At 42.4% G+C, this 20,243-nt stretch overlaps 1 protein-coding gene across 2 annotated transcripts in view; it reads right to left on the bottom strand.

Annotated features, from left to right (window-relative positions):
• The window catches only part of PPIG (peptidylprolyl isomerase G), an 898,166-nt gene that overhangs the window by 349,170 nt on the left and 528,753 nt on the right, over nucleotides 1-20,243 (bottom strand). For both annotated transcript variants that reach the window (XM_044075490.1, XM_044075491.1), the window contains one exon: nucleotides 15,305-15,392. In XM_044075490.1, the coding sequence (XP_043931425.1) occupies nucleotides 15,305-15,392 (88 nt within the window). The remainder of the gene's footprint in view (nucleotides 1-15,304; nucleotides 15,393-20,243) is intronic.

The raw sequence follows: 20,243 nt of genomic DNA, 5'->3' as shown, positions 1-20,243 counted from the left end.
AGAGGTCGGCTCCGAAACACTTGGAACTGACTCTGACACCATAATGGTGCTCTCCTTCGGCTCTGAAGGCTGTGGAGTCGAGAAGCCAGATTTTGACTGTTTAGGAGGTGGCTCTGAGACACCAGCTGGTGCCGGAGAAGGCCTTTTTGAAGATTTAGATTTGCCAGACTTGGAGGAAGCGAAGAACTGGATAGAGCTTCCTCAAAGGATGGTTTTAGTAGACCCTCGAGTATAAGCTTGTTCTTTCTCTCCTGTAACACCCTAGGAGAGAAAGCATTGCAGAACAAGCACGATTCCTGCAAGTGGATGGCCCCTAAACAGTAGACACAGCCACTGTGGCCATCCGTTAAAGACATCTTTTGGGAGCATTTCATGCACTTCTTAAAACCCGAAGGTTTGTGCTCCTTACTCTCTTTAGACATTCCACACACACGCAACACCCAGGAAAGGAAGAAGAAGGGGAGAGGACTAGGTCCTCTAACTAAAATGGGCACAGCCCTATAGAAGGAAGTACCATGAGGACTAGGTCCTCCAACTTAAACGGGCCTAAACCGGTGGACAGAAAGCTAGGTCTTCTAATTTAAACAGACCAGAAAAGGGAAAAACTCATGCACACAGAAGCTGAATGACTCTATTTAGTAAAAAATTAATAATAATAACTATCATACTAGGGAAGGAAACTCCAACCCTAAGTAATTAACAAGTGGATCCCTGCCAAAAATACAATCACTGAAGAAACTAAGCTGACTGTCAAATGGAGATCCAATAACGGTCATAAATAACAGGAGCCCCTGCTAGCTACCAGCGGAAAACCGCCATAAACTAACACTCTACCTGATAAAGAAAAAACAAGGCGCAACGGTGCCTACAAGGAACTCTAAACTGGCACAGAGGATACCAGACTAACAACAAGTTTAAACTAAGATTGCACCAAAAAGGCAAACACAACTGCCTAGGATAATAGCAACCCTAACAACACAATATAAACTCTAATACTATACCTGTAAATAGAATGAATTTGAAACTTAGCCAGAGCCAAGAGAAGCATGACCGAACTCATCGACCGAGCAAATGAGATCTGGGGTTTGTACTGGTGCATTATGGGATACCTGCTTAGCCATGAGCCAATGAGAAGTCTTCGAGCTTGAAAATCGGCTGAGTCGGAGCCGAGGTTCGGCTCCAAACCCATATGTAAAAATGAAGGTGAGATTGGACTACACAATATCTCTAGTTCCACTAGCCAGACTGCATATGCGAATCCTTCAATGGCTTCTCTTTTCCCAGTGGTCTCTTCAACAACTGCCTCTGACACATCATATTCTGATAACGGAATCTTGCAATAAGGACCTTTGTTGGTGGATTCAGCCCAATCAACTAACGACAGGAATACCTTTCATTCCTTGGTGGATTCAGCCCAATCAACTAACGACAGGAATACCTTTCATTCCTCGCCAACCCATTACTACTGTGACCATGGATGCCTCCCAGATAGGGTGGGGGGGCATTATCTAGGCAGGGCTGCCCAAGGCACATGGCAAGATCACGAGGCTCACTTGCAAATCAATGTCCTAGAGATGAGAGCAGTGCTACTAGCAAGCACTTCATGACTTTCTTCCTCTAGGGACGATAGCAATCCAGTTGGACAATATGTCAGTGGTATGGTATTTAAACAAGCAAGAGGAACCAGATCTTACCCCCTAAGTCGAGAGGCTCTTTGTGTTTGGCAGTGGTTATGTTCCCAGCGCTTTCTAGTAGCGACACATATCCAGAGAACAACCAATGTGACAGCTACCAAGCTCAGCAGGGCAATCTTGATGCCTCACGAGTGGTCTCCGAATCAGATAGTCGAGGAGCAGATTTTCCGCATATGGGGACAGCCTTGCTGCGATCCCTTTGCCAGTCCAATCAATGCCAAATGCAGCAGCTACTTCTCCCTTATCCCCCCCTCCGAGGGAAGACACAGAGACACACTTGTTCACAATTGGCCTCCAGGACTTCTTTATGCCATCTCCTCACTTTCCGCGCATACTGAAAGTGATCCAGAAAGCAAAATCCTTGGGAAGCAGAAGGATTCTGATCACTCCTTACTGGCCTCATCAGATTTGGTTCCTCTTTCTCAGGCCTCATCTTCTAGACGACCCATGGACTCTGGACCGAGTTCCAGACCTCTTGACACACATGTCAGGCACCTTCCACCCCATGCCTCCACACCAACTTGACAGCATGGTTGCTCCACTTCCATCCCTAGTCAGGCTTCATGATTTTTCACCTGCAGTTAACCATATCCTCACGTCTTCCCACAAACCTTCCATGAGGAAATCATACGCTAGCAAATGGAGATGATTTTCTATCTGGGCAAAAGAGGAAAATGTAGATCCTTACGCAGCATCCATTCCCTTGGTGTTAGAATTCCTAACCAAACTTTTTTCAACAGGATCAGCTGCTGCTACAATCAAAGCTCAACTGGCAGCGATATCCAATTTTCATTTGGGACAACATAAGCCTAATCTTATGGCTCATAGATTGTGTAAAACTTTCCTTAAAGGCACTACCTTGCTAAGACATCCCCTTTCAGGAAAGTACAGTTGTGTACACTTACGATAAATGTAGATGTTAGAGTGTATTCACTGTTGCAGTCATTACATTTGGGTAATCTGCTGGCAGGTTGACCTCAGTCGGCCTGATTAACAAAGTCTTGGGTCCTGCGTCGGTTGCTGATCCTTCTTCCATGACGTCAGGTCATCAGGGGTATAAAACATGCAGCCGACGCCATTGCATCAGTTTTTCTTGCCCCAGATGTCAGGTGCTCTCCAAATGGGGAGCAAAATATATAAATAATTTAACATACAAAATATATATACCTCCAAACAAAAGCAAATACACCAAAAAGGCTTTTAAAGTGTAGTAAAATAAAGGAGAGGCATAGTAAGAGAAAAGACAGGGGGCTGGAGGGAGGGTAACCAGGACTGCAACAGTGAATACACTCAAACATCTACATTTATGGTAAGTGTACACAACTGTACTATGTTCTTCATGTTTCACTGTTGCAGTCATTACATTTGGGTAGATTCCCAAAGCTAAGGTCGGGAGGATGGATTTATACAGTATTCGAACCGGCTATAAGGCCCTGCAAAACAGCAGTGGCAAAGCCAGCTCTGGATTTAGAGAAAATTGGTAAATGATAGTGCTTGGTGAAAGTATGAACTGAGCTCCAGGTAGCAGCTTCTAGAATATCCCTGGTAGGAACACCTCTGAGAAAGGCTGTAGAAGCCCTAGTGGAATGGGATCTAATCCCCTGGGGATAGGTTTTCCATGGTGCTTATAGCAGAAATGAATACAATGGCTTATCCATTTGGAAACGGTTTGCTTTAAAATAGCCTTTCCCCTCTGCCCCTGCAGCAAATGCTACCAGCAGTTGTTCAGATTTTCTTCGAGATTTAGTCTTGTCCAAGTAAAATCTAAGTTGTCTGTGTACATCCAATGAATGCAGAATCCGCTCCCCCTTGTTCTGTAGATTGGGAAAAAAAGTTGGCAAATGAATGGATGGATTAAGAGCACACTGGATACCACTTTGGGCATGAAGGATGGGTTGGTTCTGAGTGACACCCTGTCCGCATGAAAGATGATGAAAGGCTCCACTGCCATAAGGGCCCGTAATTCAGAAATCCTTCTAGCCGAAGGGAATGCTAAAAGAAAGGCAGTTTCCCAGGAAAGAAATGTTAAGTCTGCAGTAGCAGCTGGCTCAAAAGGAGGCAGAGCGAGTTTCTCCAATACAAAGTTAAGGTCCCAGGCAGGGGTTGGAGCTCTCCTAGGTGGCCTTAGGTTTTTGGCCCCTCTGAGATGCTGCTTTAGCAGAGGATGAGAGAAGGGGGGGGGGGTCTGTGTTGTAATGAGCTGAAATGGCTGAGGCATGGATTTTTATGGAAGAAAAAGATAGGCCCTTGTGAAGCACCTCAGTTAAGTATTGCAAAATCTGAGGTAAATTTGGCACTGCTGTGCTCATCCCTTGAGACTGATTCCAGGCACAGAATCTTTTCCATTTGTCAGCATAAGATTTTCGAGTACTACGTCTTCTCGCCTCCAAAATGACATCCATCACAGGTTTGCTGAGGGATGCTAAGGGGGAATTTAAGTGATTAGCCAAGCTACAAGATTCAATGTTTAGAGCTGTGGGTGCAGAATTTGGTTGTTCTGCTGAGACAGTAAGGAAGGTGTCGGAGGCAGTTGCCATAGAGAAATTTTTGACAGACTGCATAGGAGTGGGTACCAGTGTTGGCGAGGCCAGTCTGGAGCAAGCAAAATCATTTTTGGTTTGTCCTGTTTGACGTTTAGTAGAACTTTAGAGAGCAAAGGTAGAGGGGGAAAGGCAAAGACCGATATGTTTTCCCAGCTGAAGGACAGAGCATCCACTTTCCAAGTTTTTTTGTGAGGAGTTCTTGTGCAAAATTTCTCCAACTGGTAGTTCTGGGGTGAGGCAAAGAGATCTACGTCTGGGCTCCCCCATTTGCGTGTCAACATGTTGAAAATCCGTGGTTTCAGTTTCCATTCGTGTGGGTCCATGAGATTTCTGCTTAGTTCGTCTGCCAAAATATTCAGCTTTCCTGGCAGGAATTGAGTTTGTAGTTGTACGTGATGGCTCAAGGCCGTGTTCCACAATACCATGGCTTGTCTGCAGAGGGGGTAGGAATGTGTACCCCCATGCTTGTTTATGTATCACATAACTGTGGTGTTGTCCGTCTTTACCATTAGTTGCACTGGATGAAGGTAGTCCTTGAAGGCTGTCAGTGCATTCTGTACAGCTAGCATTTCTTTTTGATTGACATGAAGGTGCATTTGATTCGGGCTCCATTTGTCCTGAATGCACTTCCCTGCCAGATGAGCCCCCCATGCATAGTCTGATGCGTCTGTACTTAGGGTTTGGGCAGCAGGGGGTGGTGTGAATAGCAGTCTCTTGTTTTGGTGGCAGACCTCTGCCCACCACAGGAACTCTAGTTGCAGGCAAGGAATGATAGGAGTCATTATTTCCAGGCTGTGACAATGTTGACTCCATAAATTTTTTAAGTACCACTGAAGTTACCTCATATGCAGTCTTGCATATGGAATTAGAAGAATGCAGGGAGGCTATGAACCCCAAGGCTTGCAGTATTTGTCTTGCAGATAGCAGGGTTTTTGTGGCCACCTGTTTGAAGTACGTCACCAACTGAATTTGTTTTTCTGGCGTAAGGAAAGCCATCTGGGCAGTTGTATTCAAGCTTGCACCCAGAAATTTAATTTTTTGAGAGGGTACTAATTGTGATTTCTTTTCATTTATGGTGTACCCTAGACAAGTTAGAACCCTTTTTACAAACACCAGATGTTTTAGAAGAATGGCCTTGTTTTCTGACTGAATTAGACAATCGTACAGGTATGGATATATTTGAATATTTCTTTGCCTGCAAAATGCAACTACTGGAGCCAGGCACTTTGTAAAGACCCTGGGCGCAGTAGATAAGGCAAAGGGCAGTGCAGAGAACTGATAATGCAAGTAGCCTGCTTTGAAGCAGAGGTATCTTCTGCAAGATTCCCTGATTGGGATATGCAGGTAAGCCTCTTTTAGATCTAGAGTTGCCAACCAGGCATCTTTGCCTAGCATAGGAAGTAACTGGTGAAGAGTCAGCATCTTGAATTTTGGAATATCCAGAAATTTGTTTAGAGTAGACAGATCCAGAATTGGACGTCATGATTGGTCTTTTCTGGGTACCAGGAAAAGTCTGGAATAGAAACCTTGTCCCTTTTCCTCTTCTGGTACTAGCTGAATAGCCATGTTTAAGAGGGAAAGTACTTTTTTCTGAGCCTCTGCCCACTGATTTGGGGGCAGGTCTGGACATCCGTTTGGAGTTGGCAACGTGTGGAAATGAAATCTGTACCCCTGGGACACTATATTTAAAACCCATTTGTCCTGGGTTATAAGTTGCCAGTTTTTTGCATGAAGTGCCAGTTTTCCTCCCAAAGGGGCGGCTAAAAGGCAAGTCCTTGGTAATTCTAAAGGAAAGTCATTGAGACTGTTTACCATAGGGAGGTGTCTTGTTGTTTCTAGATTTGGAAGAGGAGGCACCCCATTGCTTATCTCTGAAAGCCCCTTGGGACTGAAACCTGGTGTTTTTGGAATGTCTGGGTTTGGCTTGAGTGGCTCTGGAAGGAACTGGAAAGGACCACATCTTAGTAGGCCAGTGCCTACTAAATTTTGGAGGTTGTACTTGTAAGAAATCTTTCACAGTTTGCATAGATTTAGCTTTATCTTCCATCTTTTTTTAGAACTTCTTCAGCCTTATTGCCAAACAGACGGTCCTGCTGCAAAGGAGCATCAACAATTTTGCTTTAACATGATCAGGCAGAGATTGTTCCTTAAGCCAAGCATGCCTTCTAAGCACAGATCCAGTAACAGCAGCCCTACAAGAGGCCTCCAAAGAATCAAAACCACATTGCAAAGTATATTTTCCAACTTGTTCAAATGAATGCAATAAATCCTGTAAATCTTGGAAAATAAACATTTTCTGTTTAAGCAGTCCCATGATATGCTGCTGATATTTTAGCTTATGGAATTGACAGTTTAAAGTCCTGATTACCAAGGTTGCAGAAGTATAAACCTTTTTACCCCATCTATCCAGCGCCGTGGAGTCTATATCAGAAGGGTTAGGATTTTTAGCAGTAGAAGCCTTAATGCCCTCGGGCCCCAAAGAAATGGTTTCAGGGTCCGCAACAGGATTTTTGAAAAGGAATTTGTGGGAGTCAAGAATCCTGTAGTATCTGTCTGGCTTACAAGGGGCCGGAGGCAGAGAATCAGGGGCCATACTGGATTCTGAAAACACATCATCAACAATGTCTAGAACAGGAGGTATTGCCAAAGGCCTATACTGAGGAAGAAGGAAATCTCTAAGCCTCTTTTTCGATTCAGAAAATTCCTGACTTTCCCCAGTGGAAATGCTCCCTTAAGGTATGTAAAGTTTCCCCAAAAGAAAAGTCCTCGGGGGGGGGGGGGGGGAGCAGAGGGAATGGAATCCTCTTAAGTAGGTATGGACAAATCCTGTTCATTAGAAGAGTCAGAAAAAACAGAGTCCTGTTCAGAAGATTCATAGTCAAGTTCATCCCTGGGCCTCTTGGGGGTTGACTACCCCTTATTAAAGTAAAGTAATTAAATCTTCAGCCATTTTGATAATTTGTTTTTTAGGCAAACGGGGCCTGAAAATGCGGCCTAGGTGTCGTTTTTTTAGACATAGATCGAGATTTTGGCCTCAATATTGAAGGTGGTCTCTGTTTAATATACAAATCTGTAGGCCTGAATACACCCTCAGAAGCCGGTGCCTGCACAGCGGCTCCAGACCCATCCAAGGTAGAGACATCTGCGGGTTCCATAGGTGAAGCATCTTGCTGCATACCGGACTCCGAATGGGTCTCAGTAGAGGCCTGCGAGCCAGAAGTAGCGGGTATCAGGGGCTGCGAAAGCACCTCACCGAGTACCGGCGAACTGGCAACTGGCTTAGGAGAAGCGTCGTCGGCAGTTTTGGACCTCGACGGCCTGTCTCTTGTCTTTATCTTTGCGTTTTTTTGGAATCCCACTAGTCTGACTGCTAACAGACGTCATTTCTGGATAATTAAACAGAGAACCGAAATATTTAGAAGCAAAAATATACCAACGATGGACAGTGCACTGATTAAATAAAGTACAAAACCGACAACAAGTTACGTCATGATCAGGGCCTAGGCAAGGAATACAGTACAAATGGAAATCCTTATGAGGTATTTACTTCCCACAAGTAATACAATTATTAACTTTTAGTGACATCGGTAAGGAACAAGAAAAAGTTTCCCCAATGGGGTACTTAGCTTTTTAGTTGAAGACTTCAGTTCTGAAACTTGAAAAAGAAAATTTCAGGAGTTGGCCAACTGGCACTTGTGAACTTCTTCTGCTTTGGGCACCGCGCGGCAAGAAAGACTGATGTAATGGCGTCGGCTGCATGTTTTATACCCCTGACGTCATGGAAGAAGGGACAGCAACCGACGCAGGACCCAAGACTTTGTTAATCAGGCTGACTGAGGGCAACCTGCCAGCAGATCTAAATTTCGTTCTGTCCAAACTTACTTTCCCGCCTTTTGAACCAGCACATTCCTGTGAACTGAAGTTCCTGTTTTGGAAGACCATTTTTCTAGTAGCTGCTACATCCGCCAGAAGAGTGTCAGAGTTACAAGCACGGTCAGTCAAACCTCCTTACTCGATTTTTCATAGAGACAGTTTCCCTTCGTACAAACCCGTCTCTCATCCCCAAGGTTTGCTCTCAGTCGAATTTGAATAAAACTATCGAACTTCCAGTATTTTTTCCTAATCATTCAAACTGTACAGAATATAAATTTCATCAACTTGATGTTCACAGACAGTTGAGGTTCTATCTACATAAAACCAAGGAACTTAGAGAATCAGACCAATTGTTCGTATCCTTTTCTGAAACTAGGTTAGGTTTGCCAGTTTCTAAGAACACTATCAAATTGGATTTCAAACTGTATCTCGTTTATTACTCTTCCAATGGCAAGGAACTTCCTTTTAAAATTAAGGCTCATTCTACCAGATCCCTATCCACATCTGCTGCTTTTCTAGCCAGAGTCAGAAAAAGTGTGGTACTTTCAAATGTGGAAGTTGTAGTCAGTGTCCTTGGTTGCTTGAAGCAGATGAAGTTACCGTTAACAGGATTAATATAAAAAGCTCCTTTCACTTTAATTGCAAGACAGTGGGCATAGTATACCTAGCCATGTGTCAAAAATGCCCACGTTTTTACATAGGTAGTTTAGAGAGAGGATATACGAACATTTAACTGACATAAAAAATAAAAAAGTTAGCCATTCTCTATTGTCATTTGATGAATTTTCCTGACCATGGACTTTTATTTGTGGGATTAGACACAGTTTACAAGCAATACTGGGGGGACCTTGGGGCGACCTTATTGAGTATAAGGAGTTGCTTTGGCAACTAAGGTTGAAAGCCACAGTTCCCCCTGGTTTGAATGAGTCCATTTCAATAGCTAGTGTGCTTAGACTTAGGTCCTATTATGTTTAAATGTGACATTTATATATTATAAATATTTACAAATGCATTTATAGTTATTTTAGTTTTACATCTTATAGTGTATATATTTTAACTTTAGGTATTAATGTTTGTGGATTTGTTTATTTACTACTGTTGGTAGCCAGGTCATGTTTTGTATTTGAACAATTTTTAACCTTGTTCTTAAGGGTTAATTAGGACAGGTGTTTAAATGATTAAATATTCAGGTATTTAAACTGAACTTTTATTAGTTGTAATTTGGATTCTGATGAAGTTGTGATACAAACTTATGAAAGAACTCAATCTGTATTTTGTTGGTTAATAAAGTGAATTTCTGTGGACTTTTCCATCTTTTTTGCTACTTTTCACAGAGGATTTTTGTCTCATCGGTTACTGGTTTGGTGTGTTCTTGTGAGGTAATTATGTCAGTGTGGTTCATTTTCATTTCCATAAATGTATGACTGCTTAAGTTGTAAGTTATGGTTTAATAAAAATGTCTGTTGTTTAAAAGGGGGGGCAGGACTAGAATAATTTATGTAATGCAGCTTAGGTTATAGGATATATATATAGAAATATATGTGAAGTATAATGTTTTTAATATTAATTTAATGCCGTTTGATTACTTTTGTATAAATGTAAATGTGCCTATGTCACAAGTGATAATTCAATAAAGGTGTTTAAAAGAGTCTAACCCAATATAATTAAATCATATTACTTGATGATGTCATCTCATACTTTAATATAGCCTTTATAAATATTTTTAACACCCTAGCCCCTAGAGACAAATCAAACCTGCACCCTGGCTAGCTAAACAAACTGAAAACAAGAGGCAACGTCCAAAAAGAGTGGCATGAAAGACTAACACAAAATGCATTTCACACTCTTAGTCATACCAGAAATCGTGTTAAGGACCACATTAACATGAATTAAAATATATACATTATGCCAACCTACAAAATAAACAGAAAATAGTTCAAAACTTTTTTTTGGTCACCACTAAACTAATGCATTCTGGCCAAGCTATTACGCCCTCGCCTTCTACTTCTAACACAATTGACTCATCATCATCTCAATTAAAATCTAACTTTATGCAAACAATACCATCTCTGATTAACAGAAATACCAATTTCCTTCTTCCCTAAACCTATCCTGTCTTAACTAGTCACTTATACCCCTCCACAAAGGTGGCCAATTAACAGTTTACCATTTATAAACCTACTGCCATCTTACCTCACCATAGTACTAGCACAGCTCTCCTTAACTTCGCCAATATTATAAACCAACACAGGAATGACAGGAACCTGGTATCTTCACTATTCTTACATTTCTCAAAAGCATTTCACATTGTATCTCATCAACATCTTACTGAGCATTCTTTCTATGGCCTCACCCAATCCTCTCTCGCATGGTTCCATAGCTATCTGAAGATCAACATTAGGCTCCCTGTTAATCAGCATTTTTATAAGCAAGCTACATACTACCACCTATCTCGCAAATATAGTTAAATGTGCTGATGACTCAACCCTTGTATGTGCGCCATCATCCATAACAAAACTTTAGGACATAACCCAAAATTCTTTCCTTATCATCAAAACTTGGTTAAAAGATGTAAATCTACTTTAAATCCTAAAACAAGAAAAAAAAACTTCTTGCACTCTATTTGTAACCAATAAAAAATGAAACACAATTTTTCAAAATAACCTAATACAACACAAAATTTAAAATCATAAACCGAACAAAATATCTGGGCATCCTAACTGACAACCTCAAATTTGACCAACACACATTGCAAGCCATTAAAAAAAAAAAACAAACAAACAAAAAAAAAAAAACAAAACAAAACAAAACAAAAACACCAGAAACTTGGCTCCCTCCACAGTACCAAACAGACAGATAATGCAAGAGAAACAGTGACATCTACCGAACCCTTCTTCCATCACTAGCTACACCTTTTCTTACAAACCTAAATTCTACACAGACCTAAATTCTCTGCCTGTTACAATAAATTAGCCAAATTTGCTCCCAACATAAAATATAGGAATCACTGCAGAGCCCTAAAATATCTAAACTGTCTTGAGTTACTCATTTAACATACTCCTGTGCATGCACCAGAAAAATGCCAGCACTACAAGATATCCCACAGCACTACTCTCCAGCAGAGACCTCTGCTCAACCATTAAACACTTGGTAATTACAACAAAGTCTAATAACGCAGCAGGTGATTTACTATACTTCTATAACAATAGCTAACCTCCCCAAAAACACGTTTCACCTTAGAGCTCTTATTAAAACAAGACCTAAACCAGATGTGGTTGTGCACATGCTCCTCACCTGGGTATCTCCATTTTCCTTTATCAGATCATAGCCCCTACTCCTTTATAACCTCTATCCCTTTCTACACAACAAACCTTTGTAACGCTCCTCCTCAATAACCTTCCTTCTTAATCCCTACTTTACAATTCTGTTTCTTTATGACCTTCCATTTTAACTATCGCCTTCAAATACTTTCCACCATGCTTACCCCTGGTATTCTTACCACAACTATCCTTGATTCATCAGCTATACAGTGCCTCTTTCACCCTTCTAATGTATCACACTCCTTACTCCAATTTTATTTATCCCTACCATCTACACTGCACCCCTCATTACACATCTTAGGAGTCGTATCTAATATCTGTTTGTCACATGTACTGCATGTGAACCGTTTGCATACTTAATATTTTATACTTCGAATTTAATATGTATAATGTTACCAGATGAAAAAAGTCTGCTTTATCTTTTAGTGTCACTACAGAATAATCACCTGTTTGCATCAAGATGACTTAAGAATTACCTATGCAATGCACCTTTGCAAATGATTTGTTCTATCAGGAGTATCTTAAATGCATCTCCTGCAGCTTTCCTCCCTGGGCTTCTCCTGAAAATGGGCTTTGCCCAATTAAACTTTCCCAGTCCACAAAGACAAATATTTTATTTATGATTTTTTTTTTTTATTCCAAATCCAACATGCCCACTATCTTATAGGTTCATAGGTGTGTGCTAGGCTGATGGCCCTGGGGCCTTTACAAGCATTCCCATAGGAGTTCCCTGGCATAGTGCAACCTGCCCTTAGTTCCCAGTGCCTCTGTCAAGTACAGCCACTGGAGTTATCCCCAGGGAGAATTTTCTGTTTGCCATCCACTCGCTAAGATTTCTCTTGAAGAGGGTCAGCGAGGTGCTCTGCTTGACATGTATGGGAAGTCTACTCCATAGCATGGGCAGTCTTCTGGGTTATGAACCTGTCCCTCCAGCATGTTCTGTTAATTGTGATAATGAGGTTGAAGTCTCTGGAACGTGTGGTGCAGAGGGACTTGGATTTCTTTAGATGTAGCACTTCTAACAGCGCTGGATCAGACATGGCTTTGTAAGTCAAGCAGAAATTGCCTCTAAGTAGGTGATATGAGACAGAGAACAGTTGGAGTTTTTTTGAGTCTGCCCACATGGGACAAGTGTTTAAGGCCTAGGATCCTCTTTGTGAGGTATTTTTGCGGCCTCTCCAGTTGTTGTAGGTGTCTAGTGAGGTACATGCCAAATGGGCCATTGTACTCTATGACTGGCCTGATGAGGGAAGAGTAGAGGGAGACAATGACCTCTTTCTTCCTGGATGCAAAACCCTTAGTAAGGAGATGTGCTACATAGAAGGAATTTCTGACCACAGTGGCAATGTGGTGATCAAAAGAGAGGTTGCTGTCAACCTGTGTTCCCAGATCTCTTATAATGCCTTCTGTGCTCAGTGCACTACCATCAATGTGGTAAATCATGGGAACCGGGTTTTTCCCAGAGGGGGATGACGACACATTTTTTGGCATTGAGCTTAAGGCCATGGTTCTGACACCAGTCATTGGTCTCAGTGAGGCCATTCTGCAGGATGTCAACATCACTTGGGGAGTTAATAATAGCTCCCAACTTGCAATCGCCCGTGAACTTTGTCAGCCAGAGTCCCTTTATGTTGGACTGGACTTCAGAGAAGTAGATACCAAACAGGAGAGGACCCAGGACCGAACCCTGTGAGCCTCGCGCATGACTAGTTGGCAGTCTGACTTGGAGTCAGCTTTCACACTGTGGGTTCTGTGAGCCAGTTTGCAACCCACCTAGTGATATAGGGGTTGATGCCTAGCTTAGTAAGTTTTTCTATGATTCCTGAGTGGAGAATGGTATCAAAAGCCGTGGCCAGATCAAGGTAGGCTGTATGAACCATCTTGCCTTCATCCACAGCTCTGGTGACTGACTCAAAGAAGTCGACCAAGTTGAGCAGGCATGATCTACCCTTCACAAAACCAAACTGTGTGGGATCCAAAGTTCAGAGATTCCCTATATCCTTGTTTATTAGGTCCAAGATGATGCGTTCCACAGCTTTGCGTATCAGGCGCTTCTGGCTAATGGGGCGATAGTTCCCAAGGTCTGTAGTCGTTCCTCCATTGTGGAGAGGGATGACTGTAGCAGTGCGCCACTCAGTAGGGACAAAGCCTGAGGTGAGGCTGTGACTGAACAGGGCACAAAGGTGAGATGCCAGTTCACTCTGTAGTTCATGTAGAACACAGCTAGGCATATTGTCAGATTCCACAGAAGCTGTATTCTTGGCCTTGGACAGTGCTGTTTTAACCTGTGCAAGCAGTAATACCGGGTGCCTGGCAATCTACTGGTATTGTGATTGGTCCTTTGGGGGGGGGCAGAGGGGTAAAGTTGGCAGTGAATCTGTTGGCCAGTATACTGACAATATCTGTTGGCTCGGTATAGGAGCCAACTGGCCCACTTGTTACTTTGGGGGTGAAAACTAGGCCTCTCCAATCTAGGCAAGAGTCCTACAACCCATTTGTTCCTTCCCAGGGTACCTCATCAGCCCACTTGTTCTCCTTAAAGTGACAGTCAATTGGTAGGAAGCAGAAAAGCTACCCAGTATGGCAAGTTGATTTACCCTGCACTTATGAGTACTCACATCCACCCTTGTGGCATCTCTGTGGGGTCCACAGCTGCTGATTGCTGCAGGGGTAATGCCTCCACAAGCTCTATGGGGTGTGTAAAACATGCACATTCGCATCACTTGCTCAAAGGTTTGTTCTCCATGGGATTAACACCTAGTGCTCCCACTAGATGTCACCCAAGTGGTAAACACCCCCAGCCCAGATTAGCAATCTGGCAGGAAGATTTACGTCTTAAAGAATCATCTTCTAAGTGAAAGCTGGAAGAACCACAGAACATACTGACAGGAAATGTAGCAAGTAGGTCAGCTAAAGAATTCAAAACCTTGGACAAATGTATAGAGTGGGCAACTGCAGTAAATAGATGGAATCACAGCCCCTAGTTTATGTGTGTGTTCTCTTGTAGAAAAAGCAAACACAAGCTATTTAGCAGACTACATCAGAGGAGATAGCACATCTTGCTTATCTGCATGAAGTGACTCAACAGAATACTCCTCGCAATATCAACCATATCTCTAGTAAAGGTTAACCATTTCCTACCTGATACCTAAAGGTAACAAGTAGTAAAAACTAATCCAAGTAAACATGGAGATAAACTGGATCTAAGTGCAATAAAAACAACTGTAGATTAATCTATCAGCTAACTAAATTATGAAAACAAACTTATACCATTAATAAATGGCATTCACGGGTGCATAGTTAGGAAGAAAAAATATGGTTCTGTTCAACATCAATTATCATTAGCAATAAACATATGTAACTTCTGGAAGATGGACAACAGGAAGGTGATTTTATAAACTATTAAACAGCCGTTTTGTAGAAAATCCAACATTCAGACAAATTAAGTGAAACATGCTTATTTTTGCAAAAGAAGAAACTTTGAAATTAAGAAGTGGTGTCAAAACTTCCCTGCAGTGAAAATGTATTCTAAGTTGCTGTTATCTAGCAGAGCACAAAATAATAGTTCACAAGAAACATTGGTACATGATCAAAGAAAGTCATTTTCCAAATCCAAGTAAAGTGCATCAACATCTAGTGTGCAAAGTCTCAAACCAAAGTCAGCCAAACCTTTTCTATACAATTTCATAACTACTCAGGAAATGCAGAGCTCCATTCACTTTGGTTTCGCACTGCACATCAAAAACAGTGGAGGCATGGAGAAAACTGGGGAAAAAACAGGCATGTCTTTTAATCGATATCAGTCACACCACATAATAAATTATGTTAATTGTACATAAGTGGAAGTGTTGGAGTGCTGGTCTTCTATTCTTACCCTAGGTCCTCTTCCTTTAATTTTGCGACCTGATCTGGTTACCAGGAGTCTTCTTTGATAAATAGGTGGCTGGGAGTTTGCAATGTAGCTGTAATTAAAAGAAAAACAATGAAAATCAATTGGGATAAAAGCATATTTATGGAAACTGCAAACCCGTTTTAAGGCTAAACTAGGCAGTCTTGTACTACAATGTAATCATTTGACTAAAATAACTTCCAAACCTGATTCATACAGTTACATATCCTATCTCAAGAGTGCATGCTGGTTCACGTTAGTTGGTTCTTTCCCATCCCAGCAACAGTAACACTCTCACTCTGGCACCTAGCACAAGCTGAGCTCAAGACATATACTGGAAATGTGAGCAAATTCTTGAATAGTATTGGTCAAAAATGCCTCCATCTTGACTACAGCACAGTAGAATGTACCATTGTGAAATCAGTACTTAAACTAGAGGTAAAAAATTCAACTCTGTAAGGAACAAATCATAATACTAGACGGTCAAAGTAAGATCACTGTTGCACAGTCTTTCATAACCACGAAGACTTCTGCAACAGAATGCCTGACATCTAAACTGACTTCCAAGTACTTTGCACCCTTCCCTTTATTAGCTTGGTAGATGTATACTTCTATGAAATGTCAGCTTACTCCTAGTATAACACAAACATCTAAATGTACCAGCTTTAGTTTGCAAGTTTGTTCATCAACAATCTCCTTGAATGTCACATCAACCCCCAAACATTCTGTTAATTACAAAAGGTCAAACCATGACTTGCCTCTCCCATATGCCAGGCTGTGGCAGCAAAAGCACTCCAAGAATCCCAAAACCCAAGAGCATTTTGCCATAAGGATGCCAGAGGCTTTCTAAAAAGAATGTAGAAGTCAGACAGGGAAATGTTAACCCATGAACCCTACAACATGCCAACCAAGGACCGGATAGATGCTGTCTGGAAAAAAAGTGATAAATGCCCTATACAAAAAAAAAAAAAAAAACATCACGGTAAACACAATGTATATACTCAAACCTGCCACAATAGGGAAGTACCCAGCTACATACTCTAAAAAGTACAGTTGTGTACACTTACCATAAATGTAGATGTTCGAGTGTATTCACTGTTGCAGTAATCACATTTGAGTTATCTGCTTGCAGTAGCCCTCAGTCGGCCTGATTATCAAAGTCTTGGGTCCTGTGTTGGTTACCGTCTCATCTTCCGTGATGTCAGGTAGTCAGGGGTATAAAGCATGCAGCCGATGCCATTACATCAGTTTTTCTTGCCCCAGATGTCACTTGCCCCCCTTAATGGGAAGCAATTAAATATAAATATACAATGTTATACCTCCAACAAAAAAATAAATACACCAAAAAGCTTTTAAGTATAGTAGAAAAGAATAGAGATATAGCCAAAAGTCAGGGGGATGGAGGGAGGGTAACCAGGATTGCAACAATGAATACACTCGAATATCTACATTTATGGCAAGTGTACACAACTGTACTATGTCCTTCGTGTTTCACTGTTGCAGTCATCACACTTGGGTAGATTCCCAAAGCTAAGGATGGGAGGAGGAATTTAGATAGCATTAGGACCAGCTATAAGGCTCTGCAAGACTGCAGTGGCAAAGCCAGCTCTGGATTTAGAGAAAATTGGCAAATGGATATGCTTGGTGAAAGTATGTACAGAACTCCAGGTAGCAGCTTCTAGGATGTCTCTGGTAGGGACACCTCTGAGAAAGGCTGTAGAGGTAGATGCAGTCCTGGTTGAATGGGGTCTAATCCCCCACGGGATAGGTTTTCCATGGTGCTTATAGCAGAAATGAATACAATGGCCTATCCATTTAGAAATGGTTTGCTTTGAAATAGCCTTCCCCTCTGCCCCTGCAGCAAATGCCACCAGCAGTTGTTCAGACTTCCTTTGATGTTTAGTCCTGTCCAAGTAAAATCTAAGTTGTCTGTGCACATCTAAGGAGTGCATTATCCATTCCCCTTTGTTCTGTGGATTAGAAAAGAAGGTTGGCAAATGAATGGACTGATTAAGAGCCACACTGGACACCACCTTGGTCATGGACCTGAGGGATACCCTGTCTCCACTGCCATAATGGCCTGTAATTCAGATACCTTCTTGCTGAAGTGATTGCAAAAAGAAAAGCTGTTTTCCAAGAAAGGAATTTTAACTCTGCAGTTGCAGCTGGCTCAAAAGGAGGAAAAGTGAGTTTTTCCAATACAAAATTAAGGTCCCAGGCTGGAGTTGATGCTCTCCTGGGTGGTCTTAAGTTTTTGGCCCCTTTGAGGAACTGCTTGAGCAGTGGGTGAGAAAAGAGGGGTGGTTCTGTGTTGTAATGAGCTGAAATGGCTGAGGCGTGAATTTTGATGGAGGAAAAGGAAAGGACCCTGTGAAGCACCTCAGTTAAGTATTGAAGAATCTGAGGTAAATTGGGCGCTGCTGTGGCCATCGCTTGAGTTTGGTTCCAGGCACAGAATCTTTTCCATTTTTCAGCATAAGATTTTCTAATACTAGGCCTCCTTGCCTCCAAAATGACATCCAGCACTTGTTTACTGAGGGATGGTAACAGAGAGATTAGGTAAATTAGCCAGGCTGCCAGGTTCAGGGTTTGAAGCTGTGGGTGCAGAATCTGGCTCTCCTGCTGAGACAGCAGGGTAGGGGTCTGAGGTAGGTGCCATGGGGCCAGCTGTAACACATTGCGCAAGAGGGTGTACCAGTGTTGGCGTGGCCAGTCTGGTGCAATCAGTATCATCCTTGGTTTGTCCTGTTTGATCTTTAGTAGTAACTTTGGAGAAGAGAGGCAGAGAAGGAAAGGCATAAACTGATAGATTTTTCCAGCTGAAGGACAGAGCATCCACTTTCCAAGCTTGCTTGTGGGGAGTCCTTGTGCAGAATTTGTCCAATTGGTAGTTCTGGGGGAGGCAAACAGGTCTATATCTGGTATCCCCCATTTGTTGATCAACATGTTGAAAATCTTTGGTTCCAGTTTCCACTCGTGTGGGTCCATGAGATTTCTGCTTAGTTCGTCTGCCAGTGTATTTAGCTTTCCTGGCAGGAATTGAGCCTGTAGATACACTTGGTAGCTCAAGGCTGTGTTCCACAGAGCCATGGCTAGTCTGCAGAGGGGGTAAGAATGGGTACCCCCCTGCTTGTTTATGTACCACATAACAGTGGTGTTATCCGTTTTTACCATTAATTGTCCTGGAAGAATGTGGTCCTTGAAGGCTATCAGAGCATTCTGTACAGCTAACATTTCTTTCTGATTGATATGCAGGTGCATTTCACTTGGGTTCCATTTGCCGTGAATGCACTTCCCTGCCAGGTGAGCCTCCCATGCATAGTCTGATGCGTCTGTAGTTAGGGTTTGGGTGGCAGGGGGCACAGTGTATGGTAGTCCCTTGTTTTGGTGGTAGGCCCCTGCCCACCAAAGGAATTCTAACCGTAGGCAAGGTATGATAGGAATAATTGCTTCTAGATACTGAGAATGTTGACACCATAAGCTTTTTAGATATCACTGTAGTTTCCTCATATGTAGTCTTGCATATGGAATTAGTAGAATGCACGAGGCCATGAACCCCAAGGCTTGCAGTATTTGCCTTGCAGATAGCAGGGCTTTTGTGGCCACTAGTTTGAAGTAAGTTGTCAAATGAATTTGTTTCTCTGGCGTGAGGAAAGCCATCTGGGAAGTTGTGTTCAAGCTTGTTCCCAGGAATTTAATTTGTTGACAGGGTACCAGATGTGATTTCTTTTCGTTTATGGTGTACCCCAGACAAGTTAACACCTTTTGTACAAATGCCAGATGATTCAGAAGTATGTCCTGGCTTTCTGCCTGAATTAGACAATCGTCCAGGTATGGGTATATTTGAATATTTCTTTGCCTGTAAAATGCAATGATGGGAGCTAGGCACTTTGTGAATACCTTGGGCGCAGTAGATAAACCAAAGGGCAGTGCAGAGAAAGTATAGTTGTGTACACTTACCATAAATGTAGATGTTCGAGTGTATTCACTGTTGCAGTCATTACAATTGGGTTATCCTGCTGGCAGCCAACCCTCAGTCGGCCTGAATTCACAAGACTAGGTCCGGCGTCGGTTGCTGTTGCCTCTTCCCTGACGTCAGTGCGCCAGGGGTATAAAAGATGCAGCCAACGCCATTTTCTTCAGTTTTTCTTGCCCCAGATGTCAGGTGCCCCAAAAGGGTAGGCTAAAAAATGTCAATAAAGCATGCATGCACCAAAATATATTTTGCCTTCATCTACAAGCAAATACACCACATAGGTTGTATAGGTTAGAGAAGTACAGATAAATTCCAGCAAGGAAATGGGGGATGGCGGGTGGGTAACCTGGACTGCAACGGTGAATACACTCGAACATCTACATTTATGGTAAGTGTACACAACTGTACTATGTTCTTCATGTTTCACTGTTGCAGTCATTACAATTGGGTTGCATCCCAAAGCTATGGTTGGGAGGCTGGAGCTAAGTAGCATTAGGGGCGGCTATGAGGCCATGCAGAACTGCAGTGGCAAAGCCTGCCCTGGATTTAGAGTAGAGTGGTAAATGATAGTGCTTTGTAAAGGTGTGCACTGAACTCCAGGTAGCAGCCTCTAAAATGTCTTTGGTTGGTACTCCCCTGAGGAAGGCTGCTGAAGTGGCTGCTGCTCTGGCTGAATGTGGCCTAATGCCCTTAGGCACTGGCTTGCCATGTTGTAAATAGCAGAAATTAATGCAGTGGCCTATCCACTTTGTGATAGCCTTTCCTTGTGATCCTGCAGCATATGCCACTAGTAATTGCTCTGTCCTTCTGAAAGCTTTGGTTCTGTTCAAGTAGAAGCGTAGCTGTCTGTGTATGTCCAAGTAATGCAGAATTCTCTCCCCCTTATTCTGTGGATTTGGATAAAAGGTAGGCAGATGAACAGTTTGGTTAAGGGCCACACTGGACACT

This window comes from Protopterus annectens, chromosome 6.part1, assembly GCF_019279795.1.
Source record: "Protopterus annectens isolate FY-2018-M chromosome 6.part1, PAN1.0, whole genome shotgun sequence".
Taxonomy (NCBI): domain Eukaryota; kingdom Metazoa; phylum Chordata; order Ceratodontiformes; family Protopteridae; genus Protopterus; species Protopterus annectens.
Note: the sequence above shows the minus strand (reverse complement) of the source record. Positions and strands in the feature narration are given on the sequence as shown.